At 42.0% G+C, this 12,336-nt stretch overlaps 1 protein-coding gene across 1 annotated transcript in view; it reads right to left on the bottom strand.

The window, feature by feature from the left end:
- Nucleotides 1-12,336, bottom strand: part of kif5ab (kinesin family member 5A, b) — a gene marked incomplete at both ends in the record, with an annotated part of 141,425 nt that overhangs the window by 54,459 nt on the left and 74,630 nt on the right. The window contains 5 exons of the mRNA XM_080728227.1: nucleotides 709-777; nucleotides 2,946-3,181; nucleotides 5,284-5,432; nucleotides 9,115-9,263; nucleotides 10,964-11,068. Coding sequence (XP_080584353.1) covers nucleotides 709-777; nucleotides 2,946-3,181; nucleotides 5,284-5,432; nucleotides 9,115-9,263; nucleotides 10,964-11,068 — 708 coding nt within the window. The remainder of the gene's footprint in view (nucleotides 1-708; nucleotides 778-2,945; nucleotides 3,182-5,283; nucleotides 5,433-9,114; nucleotides 9,264-10,963; nucleotides 11,069-12,336) is intronic.

Below are 12,336 nucleotides of genomic sequence, written 5' to 3'. Positions count from 1 at the left end.
TATACTGTACACACTGCCACAGGCCACTGTGGGCCACTTTTAGTGGTACACAGTTTTTTCTGTCTTCCTGTCTGTGAACCTAATATTGCAATTTTATGAATAAAAATCGTGATACCTGATGAAGGTTGTTTAGACCGAAATGTTGTAGCCTAATAAACTACCGCTGTAAGTGAAGAAAGTGTCTCTTGTCTTGCGTTTTTGGCCTTCTCTAGGATCACAGGAATATTAAATCATATAATTAAAAATAAATAAATAAGCAGATTAATAGATGGAAGCAGTATGGAAAAGAGCGGCAGAAGCTAGTTAACGAGTGATACAGTATGAAATGCACATTTCCAGCCTTGATGATTTATAATTAGGTATGTCCATTTACATATTTACCAGTTTCCACTCTCCCTGCACGTTCACTCCCACGTTCATTTTAGCACAAAAACTGTGGACTGACCTTAAGTAAACTTTTCAACCAGATTTTGTTGGTTTGGTTGTACACTGTTTAAGCTGCTAAACAGTTGTCAAGTTCAACTAAATGCTGTAGGTTGGCATAAGCAAGACAAAACATAGGCCTCGCAAACAACTTCTGCCTTCTGGTAACTTAAAATGCATAGTTGAACTTGTCCCCAAAGAACTCATGGAACAACATCAAATGCACTGTTGTTTTCAGTGTGCCATCTCCTTAACCATGCAAACAAATATACCAAGATATTTTACCTCCTCCTGATCAAGCATCTGCTCCTTCAGCTTCTCCACCATCTGGCTCTGATGGTTTATCTCATCATCCTTCAATGATAAACACACAGAATAAGAATTCACAGTGACAGACAGAAGGTTGTATGTGCAAATAGACAATTGGCAAATACAATCATTCTGACTCTTAACACCTAAATGCTACTATATATGTACATTATATGTATCGATATCACCTCCTTTTTTACCAAATCTCTCCTCCTAAAATGGCCAATGCCAAAGTGCGTTGCGTTACGTTGAGAGCTTGTAGATCTGCATTTTTTGCAGAATGTTCTCCTGTTTTCACAGAATGTTTGCCATGCTCAGAATAGGGATGCTATGTGGTTCATGTGGTTAAAATACTATAATAAACCTATACACGAGAATATAGACATACGGTATGCTGTAATTACACACATATAAAATGTGTCAGATCCAGTGTTTTTCAGTCTGGTCAATAATAAAATCCCCAGACAATAAACATGTAAGATGCCATGTCAGCTACTACTGCAGGGGGTACACCACAATAAAAAATGTAATAAATGGGAAAAAAGTAATGTATGCACCCCCATGGATTGTGTGTGAATGTATGCACTGTAATTGGGTAATGGGTTTGAAAATAGCTTCTTTATTCAAACATTCATGAGAAACTAGATTGCGGTATTGTTCCTGAATCCTGATACATTAAAGTGCACACAGCATTTAGATTTAAATGTACGCGTGGGAGTGTGTGTGTGTGGGCAGGTTCCCTATTGTAATAAGCTTCAGGCTAAGAATTTTAATATGTTTGTCATGTACATTAGATTTTCCCAAATGACTTATTCTGAATAAGTCTTGGCAAATGTATGCACCACAATTTACACACAGTACAACCTTTATTTAACTCTGAGAGTGTAAGAATTGACCTAAATTAACATTGCATTGCACTATGTCAGTGCAGGACGATGTACCCTTGGATTTTGTGACAACAACACTTCAGCAATATAGCCTAGTGCAGGGGTCTTCAACGTTTTAGTTTAGTTTAGTTTAGTTTATTAGCACATCATATAAAACATGTAACATTATATACATGGGAACAAAATACAGTGCGAGGAAAGGAAGAAGCCATCAGGCTTATTTGGAATCCTTCCCTTTTCAGGCCAGGGACCCCTTAGCTGAGAGAGAGATGAAGCAGGGACCCCCACTATATATTGTATAGAATTGTGTTGCAGATTAAAAAGGTTCATAGATTTCTTAGACAGCTTAGACTTGTTTGACAGCACTGTCATCATGTTGGAGTAATGTGTGTTTTCAGACATTTAACCACTTGAATGGCAAATACTTAATCTGCTCTTCTTTTCCCTCTACAAACCTCTTTGTCAAAAATAGCCGATCTACGATCTACGAGCGTGGCACTGTAAGCTTGTAGATCTGCTATTTATTTTGGCTAATTTTCCACTCAGAATAGGGATGCTAGGGTTCAAATGGTTAATGTAAAAACATGATCCTATCACACATTTGGCCTAGTGTATACACCAGCACCTTCAAAACATTATGAATTATTTTTAAATGTACAACGTCAGTATTTTGAGCACACTCATCACCTACTTTCACAAGCCACCATTGTAAAATAAAGTACAATAGACAATGCATCGCATTGAGTATTGCCATGCATTGTGTATTTGTACAATACACAATGCATCGCAACGCGAATTTGCAATGCATTGTGTATTGTACAATACACAATGTATTGGAACGCATTGTGATCTTGTACATACAGTAGATGGATCGTTAATCATACTAATCGAATCAGCCAATTGTAAAAATAATTCAAATAGATATTTTGTGTTGATTCATTGATATACAAGACATTTTTAAATGTTAGACAAAAAAACAATGCATCTCAATTATTGGATCAACCTACATGAGAAAGATTAATTCAGTTAGAGGTTTTATGTCATCACAGGCAGAAACCTTGTATCTCCATATTCCTTTTTTATTTTGTAAATTAATGCCCTACTTCATCATGCAAGTGTCCAACAAAAGTCGTGATAACAGCAGATCTACAAGCTCAGAGCGTGTCGCATCGCAACACGCTGTGAGCTTGTAGAGCGGCTATTTTCACCATTTTCTTTTTAATTAATAAAAAAGGGAGCGGCCTCGGGACATACAAGGTTCCCACCCCGACAGCGACGATACATTTAATTAATGTGTTAATTGCACCAGCCCTGTCCATTCATCACCTTGTCATCCAGCTGCTTGTACAGCTTGCGTATCTCCTCCTCGTACTTCTGCCGCTCCTCCTCCGAGATGCGCACCACGATGGAGGAGGTGGGGGAGGTGGGGGAGGTGGGGGAGGTGGGGCTGCAGATGTCCGCAGGCGGCTCCTTCTCCCCGGTTTCGGGGGCCGGGGGGCAGACCTCCTCCTCCTCCGCCGCCTCCGAACTCAGCTGCTCCACCTCGGGTTCGTCCTCCTCACCTACAAAGGAGGCACAAAAACAGCTTGGTGGTTTCAGCTTCCACCGGCCTCAGGGCAGCCAGCGGAGCGGCGAAGAGTGAAGCGTTTAGGGTTAGAGGTTAAAGTTCTACTAAATTGTCACATACATTGCTGTATGCAAAAAAGAAAAATTCTCTTGGAGCAGTGAGCTGCAGCCATGCCAGGCTCAGTAATCATTTGTTGTTGCTGACCTAACCCCCCAATGGAACCTCTGATGCTCAGTGCCAAGCAGGGAGGCATTGGGTCCCATTTTTACAATCTTCGGTATGACCCGGACAAGGATCAAACCCTGACCTCCCGGTCACAGGGCGGACACTCCAACCACAAGGTTGTGAGATTAAAATGGTTGAGAATCATTGTTCCAGCCTAAAGTGTGTACTGTAGATGTAATGACAGGAGTATTGTGTGTTATATACGGTACAACAGATGTTCCCATCCTCAGGGCATCCTCGAGATAAAGCGTGAGGCAGCAGCACATCAAATGGAGGTCAACAGCCTCCCAGCTATGAGACACAGTGGCCCGAGGAAGGCAATAGTACAGAGGGCAGACGAGGACCAGCCATGTTGTCAGAATGATCCATTAGGAAATTAAATGCAATAAAGTGGGAGTGAGATAAAGTCTAAGGAAGTGTGTGTGTGTGTGTGTGTGTGTGTGTGTGTGTGTGTGTGTGTGTGTGTGTGTGTGTGTGTGTGTGTGTGTGTGTGTGCGTTTGCGTGTGCGTGTGCGTGTGCGCGTGCGTGTGCGTGTGTGTGTGTCCACTACATCGGATCCATCGGAACACATTTTTTTTCCAATTTTCTGAAAAGTAACAGTTTTGGACATGTGAGGTTTCCGCCCAACACCGATGAAATCCACTATAAAAGGATGAATGAAGATGTGTTTTAGCATTCTGGGCAAGCAGTGAGGGAGCTGTCTAGTCTCACCGCCAAACACTAGACACTTGTGGACAGGATGCATTCCACGGCTAGAATGTCACTGAGACCACTGAGTGCATTGACATTTGAAACGACCCACACTGTAGCGTACACCCTAGTCCTAGTGGGAGATGGCGGTCGGTAAATTACACATGCGTGAGTGCGTGCGCGTTAGTGTGTGTGTGCATACGTGCGTGTGTGCGCATGTGTGTGTTGGTGCACAATATGTTCTGTATTCCTTTGGGAATTAAGTTGTGCATCATCCCTAGATGTGATAATGCCTTATCTGCTCTTAGGATATCTAATACCGTCGGGATGCATGAAACATAATGACTCTACGGTCTCTGGGACAATACCAGGGAATCCAGTCAATCTGAACCACACAAAAGAGAGGGTAGATTTTTCAAAAGCTTTTTTCGGCACAAGCCCAACATACTGTTTGGCAGCCTTGTCTCCTCTGGCCTATTTTCAAATTATAGTGAGTGTAATTCTGCAGACTGAGCAAAGTTGGCCAATAGGGCTAACAGGCTGCTGGTCAAATTTTAATTCCTGAGAGGTGCCTGCCTGTTGGCTCTGACTACACTTAGTGGAACAGACAATTTTACTGCTTGTGAGTTTGCAAGGACCTGAGTTTGAATCATATTCCCATCATGTCTCTCCACTATCCTTGGTCTCCTGTCTCTCTCTAGACTCTCCTGTCTAAGAAATGAAGGATAAATTGCTGGGAAAAGCTGTTTTAGTGAAAGACAGGAAAAGAGAGCACGTATGCTCATAGTTTATATTCTGTACAGTTTGTGAGTCCGCCCAGAGACTGGGAGGTCGGGGATCAATCCCCAGCCAAATCATACCATAGCAGACTATAAAAACCGTACCCAATGCATCCCTGCTGGGCACTCAGCATAAAGTGTTGGATTGTGGATAAGTACTGGAGTCCTGTCCACGAGGTGTACTTGTACATCAAGCTGCCTGGCTCAGGAAACAAGAGACAGACTCCTGACCTATGGTCTATGGAACACATGGCTTGGCAAGCGTTGTTTCCCTTGGTTAGTTTATACTTACAGTTTCTGTGTGAGTTAGGAACTGCGAGCTGTCAAAACAGTAGTGACCATGAGACGCCTGATCTCTGACGTTTGGTGGTAATTAAAGTGGAGATTTTGTGTGAACCTCACCGTTCCTCCAGCGACTCAGCTGGGTCTCCAGTCTCTCGATGGTCTCCTTCAGCTTCCGGTTCTTCTCCTTCTCCTTCTCATACTTCTTCTTCCACTGCTCTGCTGTGAGCTCCAGGTTCACCATCACCGTGTTCCTGATGGTCTTAGCTCTGATGGGAGAGGGGGATGGGGAGGGGAACAGAGAGATACATTGGGGAGAGGAGAGAAAGAGAGAAACCGTCATATAAGATAAACCTTTATGAAGGAAATTCAGAAGTCAAAGGGGCAATAGTGTAGGCTCCTATAGGCGTTGCGTTGCCTCTTGCTAACGAGCCTGGCTCTTTGACTGACTGGTTAGCGTACGCAGCACCCTGTTATAGTAGCGGCCCCGGTTCGCCTCCCAGTTGTTGACTCGCTGTCACACTACATTGGCGGCAGTGGGCCCTGCGGTCGCCGGGCAGAGCCGTGAAAGGAGTTGAAAGCCATTACCTGCCTGCGCAGGTCGCACTCGGACCCCCCGGTTATATAAGCTGAGCTTACTCCCTGACCGGTTCGTGGTCGCACTTCCAGTTGGGGGGGACGACTGTAAGCTCCTAGGGTGTTAAGTTGCCACCCGCTAACGAGCCTGGCTCTTTGGCTGACTGGTTAACGTACGCGCCCTGTTATAGTAGTGGCCCGAGTACGCCTCCCAGTTGTTGCCTCGCAGTCATGTTACAATAGCAGTGAGATTGACACAGAGGTGAGGTACTGTAAAATAAACAGTATGTTACTATGTATTGTAAAAAGTAAGAGGTGTATATATATATATATATATATATATATATATATATATATATATATATATATATATATATATATATATATATATATATATATATAGGGATCCTGCAAAGTGGGGTTGATGGGGCATGCAGGGACCAGAGTATTTGACTTATAAATACAGGGAAGTGAAACCCTCAAATATACAGCCATTCATGACATTCACTGGTACAATGGCAAACAGATATGTGTCCAGGAATGGGTGATACCAAGAATATCTATCATGGAACAGAGAACTTCATGGTAATAATAGTATGGTATATTGTCACGATTGGGTAGAAACCTGTATGTCCAAAATGGCTACATTTCAGGAAATAGAAAACAGAACCTGTGTTACAATAGATCCAGTGTAGTTATTAGCATGTTACTAAGTTATTATTTAGTAACACGCTCTTGTTAATACTGTATTTATAAAAACCCACATTTGGTCATGTCATTATAGGGGTTGGTTGGTCTTCTTTATCTACAGGCAGGTTACAGCACTGGTATGTTTTTAGTTTTTTTCTACAATCTACAAAGCTCTTCTCGGTAATCTTCCAGCTTACATTTTCTCCAAATTCAACTTAATTAGAAACTCTTTCAACCTCAGATCAAACGCTTGGTTGAGTTATATAGTGCCTGTACTATATAACTGGACTGAGGCAGGCATGTATATTTTATGTTGGGCCTTGGAGTTTTATAAGGATTATAGCTGAAGCTCTTACCAGTTGCTGTTCCTGCTTTGACATATAGGGCAAAGCAGTGGTGGCCATTTGTTGGAAAGCCCCTACATTTTCCCCAAAGAGATTTCCGAAAATATTTATATAAATTATTTTAAGCCTGGAACCAAGCCATGCAGGCTCTTGGTGAATCATAACCACAAAACATTTGATTCTGTGTAAAGAACCTTCTCAAAGTTTAAATCTACCTATGAAGGCGGATTCTGCTTTTCAATGGGAATGGAGAGTTTTTTGTTTTGTTTTTATATGCTCCATTCTCCATAAAAATTTGAAAGGCAAAACAGGGAAAGAATCCTGTGGAAAAAAATCATTTCCTGGAACTTCTCAGGAAAAGATTAGTAAAGCCTGAAGACCTGAAACGGCACAGCTGTAAATACAATTCATTCATAATTCAATTCATAATTCATTTTGCTCGGGGCCCTCTAGAACCCGCTCAAGGACCGCTGGGGGTCCCCGGAAACCCACTTTGAGAACCACTGTCTTCTGTACCCAATGTACAGGACTATCCTCAAATGGGTGAAGTGTAATTCACAAACTCACAAACCATGTCTTAATTTCATGCGCGACTAGCCACATATTATCCCCATATCTGCTGAAGCCCCAGTGTTAATGGACATAGTTGATAACCTATTCATCCTTCTGCTGCATGAGTGTATGTCATTCTGTATAGCTTTGGTCGCTCTTTTATTCATCCATTTATTTTGTTTATATTCTATATTCTGTATTGTTTTTTCCCTTTTTGGGTGCAGTGTACTGTATAAATCTACAGGTAGGATCCTCAGTAACCCAGTGAAGGTACAATTCTAACTTGTATTATAATAATTATATGCTAATCTATAGTAATACACTACACCAAATGCTTGCGTAATGTGTACTGATGCTGTTTCTGCACACTTAAAATGTTTATGCAAGACTTACTTCTTGTATTACTTATTACTACTAGCAGTCAGGGATGGAAGTGGCCTGGAAGTTCTTGCAGAAACTAATACCCCAACCTTCAACTGCTCATATTTTTTCCCGCATTCATGCATCAATGGACACATGCATTCAATTTCATGCATTCAATTAAACATAACTATAACTCATAACTAAACTAACTATAATGTTGTCAGCCTGGGCCAACCACAAAAATGTTTAGAATGATGTCTCTGCCAGTGTTCCTGATGTCAAGACTGTGTGGTTGGTTGTGAGGGGGGAAATAATCGCGCGTTCAGGAATAATAAATCAAACGCCAATCAAAAGCACCCTTTCCAAGCATTGTTTTGCCTAGAGCCTGTAGAGCCTGCCTTCTGTATCCGGTGATTTGCACATTCACACACACATAGGCACACACAATGCCTGTTTCCGTATCCACTCTATCCCGGATCTGCAACCTGCAAAGCAAACGGATCACATCACATCACAGGCAGTCCAGTATAGTTGTGCACGCAATTAATGACGTTGCGACTCACTGGAATGCTTTAGAAGCATTTTATAGGAAGACTTATTAGGCTACATGTGTTTTCTTGTTGGACAGTCTGGTGGAGTCTGCCATACTGCTCATACACCTACTATACAGTATAAGCATGTTAAAGTCTTTGAATCTTGAATCTTGAATAGAGCACAACCTGAATCCATCATATCAATCTACCATGTACATGCTTACGCTTGTGATGGGACAAGCAGACCCATCACAAGCGTAAGCTAAAGGCAGAGTCCTTCATTTAAACCACTATTGATCAAATATGTTGTAGACTCTTTTAAGTCAATTGACAATTGAAAATTATAGCACTGGGAGAAACTCAGTCATATATTATTTATTTCAACTTGCAGTTTCTTTTCAGGCAACATGTAGGGAATTAATTAGTTAGAGGAAAAAGGCTTCCAGGGAGATTCCGTCAAAAGTCGAATTAGTATTTTGTTGTACAATGGTGTCATGCAGCAAAAAAATAGCCAATCTACAAGCTCACAACTCGTAGTGCCGGGACACGCTGTGAGCTTGTAGATCGGCTATTTTTTGTGCGCGATGCCGTCAGACGACAAAGTATAAATCGTTTCTATAGTGTGAGCTTCGTTAACAATGACAGTCAAGCAAAGGAGGAGTGGAAAGCTGCCAAGAAACCCAAATCCCTGCAACTAGGTTGCAGCTTATCCCCAAGGGCTACGATTACACCCTTGCATATGCCTCCAAAATGGAAACCCCTTCTCTGAAGCCGTCTGAGTGAATAGTGTATATCTGCGCATAACACATTTCAGCATCGGGGGCAAAGCAGAGATTCACAGCGAGCAAAGCGGCCGAGGCTCAGTGAGCATGGACATGCGTGCTTTGCCTTACCGCTGGCCAAACATCAGGGTGGATTTGGTCTCTGCGTCGTTGAAGCTGGAAGGGGAGCAGCAGATGAACATGGTGGTGCGACAGTTTCCACCCAGCGAGTCCTGCAGGATACGTGTCATCTTGCTGTCACGATACGGCACATGGCTTTTCTATAAGGAGATATCGGGAGTGCAGGTGGGGGTTGGAGAATGAGGCAAGAGAAAGAAAGAAAGATAAAACATGAATCACATGCACAAAAGAAGATAAAACAGACTTAAAAAATATATGGAAATGGCAACGCCACAGAAAATAATCCTCTTAATTAGCTTAACTCTGAGAGTGTAGATGTGTATCAGGATTTTGCTGTGCACACATGGCACCGGTCTTTTTTAAATATTTAATACGTCATTTTTATCTCTGGGGAAGTGGCCTTGCAGTGACAGCAAGACACAGCAGAGCTAAAAAGTAGCACATTCACACTGTCCTCCCACAAGTAAGGTGTTAATGCACACCTACTGTATTTCAATGAGGTGCTAGTGTATATACTCTAAGTGTAACCCCCTGAAATTGAACCGGGGTCACCTGCCTGGAAAGCCGTATCTTAACCACTAGCCTATAGGGGAATTCCCCCTTGACCGGGGGAGATATTAGGTATTTGGTCATCAAGCAAAGCGGGAACAACAGGGGTCGAGGGGATGATACGGCACATTCATAACACAGTGAGACAATGACTTTATTGATAGAGGAAATTTTTATTTTTTTTATTCATTCATTATTCAATAGTCATGAAACCAGTGGTGTGTTCTAGGTTATCTTTCAGAGGGATACGATAATTATTCCCTGCACGAATTGCGGAAGGTCGTGGTCACACGCTAGCGTGTTCTCAATGGATGAAATGGTTACGTAGAGGGCTACGCTTTTTTTTTCTTCCAAAAGATCTGTAGGTCATACTACGTATACAGCATAACACGGTAGAACCCAGCACTGCATGAAACTCTGTAAGGTGCTAAATCAATTAGGGGTTAAATGTCTTGCTCAAGGACACTTTCACACAGTAGAAATAAATTACAGCCACTGACATTTGGGCAGACAAGCTGACTGTTCGGGATGCACATTCACATCTCTATTTGACCTGACAAAATAACTGTCCTTGACAAAGTAATGACTAGTAAATAAATAACAGTCACATATAAATGACTTGTGAGACATTTACAGTCTCTGAGTGTGTACACAGAGCTTATAAGCTATGGTTGGATGGTTTAATTCTATGGACCAGTAAGGACATAGGGAACATTGACTGAGTGTAAATTGTGCTGCAACATTAGTATATTTATAGTTTATACAGTTGGGTTTTCCAAATATTACCCTTGAGATGTAATGTAATGTAGCATAAAATGTATAAAGATTTTGCATTTGTATTAATTCTGGGACTTAAAACAACTAACATTACATTAAATAATGTTTTAGATAACTGAGGATTTCATAGCGTATCAAAAAGTGGTTCCGTGGCGTGGCCTAATGCACATCAAACTGAACATCAAACAATGAAAAAGGTTTACTAGCTAGATCACCAGATCACTAGCCAGTGTTGTCTCTATAACATGACATACCGGTACAAGCTACTGTGCTGTTCACCTACTGTAACCGCTGGGGCGTCATTTGGTGTAATAAAAAAAAGAGAATTGTTGGGCCCTTTCTAAAAGTTCTCCCATTGTAACCTAATTCAATGCAGGGTGGCGACTCTAGTTTGTAATATACACAGGCAGGCAATGATGTTCACAATCTTGAAAAACACAAGCAGTTTCACGGCTGAGTCGGAAACAACTGAAAGAGGCCTGTAGCACAGAGGAGCATCCAGACAGCATCATACCGTTCCCTCAGCTAAGGCTGAGATGACGTTCCCCAGGGCAGACAGAGATCTGTTGATGTTCTTTGCTTCATCCAACACTGATCCCTCTGCGCCTGTCTTACTGACCTGACACAGAAACACAAGAAGGCATTAGATCACACAAAGTGCAACACCTGCGAAAGTGCGAATAAGCTCCACTGAGAAGCCTCCACTTTTTGATGTCAACTGACAGCTGACATTGCAGGGGGGGGAAAGAAATTTGATTTCATTACCCGAGGATCAAGTCAAGACAATGACACTGCACTGTAATGTGAAAAATACATAGGGTGTGATGGGAAAGTGAACTAGGTTTCTGGAGGGTTTCTGACAGCTATTAAAGTTAAGCTCTACAGGAATGCTTCTTGGGACATTTCCATGGACGGGACAGCGGCAGACTTACTAAGTAGTGTGCGACATTAAAGGAGCGAGCGATATGAGAATCAATTCTTCCCAACATTTGTTAAAATAAAGTACACATTAGTCAATAATAGTTGGTCTGAGAGTCTAAGGAGTTACTGGAGCATTGCCTTTTCTCTTCTCCTCCAGGGACCACTGAGATGGGTTGTGGAGACACTACATCAGCACTTATTAGCCTAAAAGCACAGCAGTCAGCATCTTTCCAGAGTATGTGACCCTCACATTGTCTAAAGCTAACTTTGCTAAATGGGTGTCTTCAGGGATATCCTTTATGTTCGGCATCAATACCAGCACAGCAATATAGAAGCACATCCAGGAATCAAGAACTCCAACTCAGCTCAGTCTAGTTCAGTCACGTCTCTGATATACAGTATCTGTGTCCTCTTGTGCGAGATGACCCATGCCCCAGAGTTAAACTGTTTTCTACAAAGGTGATGACACCGCCATCCGTTGACTTTCACCTGTTAGCAGTTTAAATCTGTAGGGCAATTACTGTACATGGTTCTTGGGAACTCACCTAAAGATGACCTCTGTCTTTTCTGTACCTCATATGGGACTTTCTTTCTGCCCAGGCAAAGAGACTCTGTGGTTTGAAGGTCTTTGAAGAGAAAAGACATCTGTGGTGGTCAGATGGACCTGGGCGCTATTACAGTTACCATTTAAAGATTTTATTTGTTTTGGCTTGTATGCCTTTATTGATAGGATAGTAGGCTGACAGGAAATGTGGAGAGAGATGAGGCAAAGCCGTCGGGATTGTGACTCGTACTGTAGGTTAATGTATGTTTTGTAATAATAATCAAAATCCACAAAGTAACTAGTAACTCGTTTTCAAATAAATGTAGACCTACTGTACTTAGTTACTTTACACACGGTACACCACTGCTCACGAAGGTTGATCACATAGGTGTCTTGAGAGGAACTGGGAGGGACAACATGTT

Source organism: Nannobrachium achirus (genome assembly GCF_963921795.1).
Source record: "Nannobrachium achirus genome assembly, chromosome: 6".
Taxonomy (NCBI): Eukaryota; Metazoa; Chordata; class Actinopteri; order Myctophiformes; family Myctophidae; genus Nannobrachium; species Nannobrachium achirus.
The sequence above is the reverse complement of the archived record's forward strand: the minus strand, read 5'-3'. Positions and strand labels throughout refer to the sequence as shown.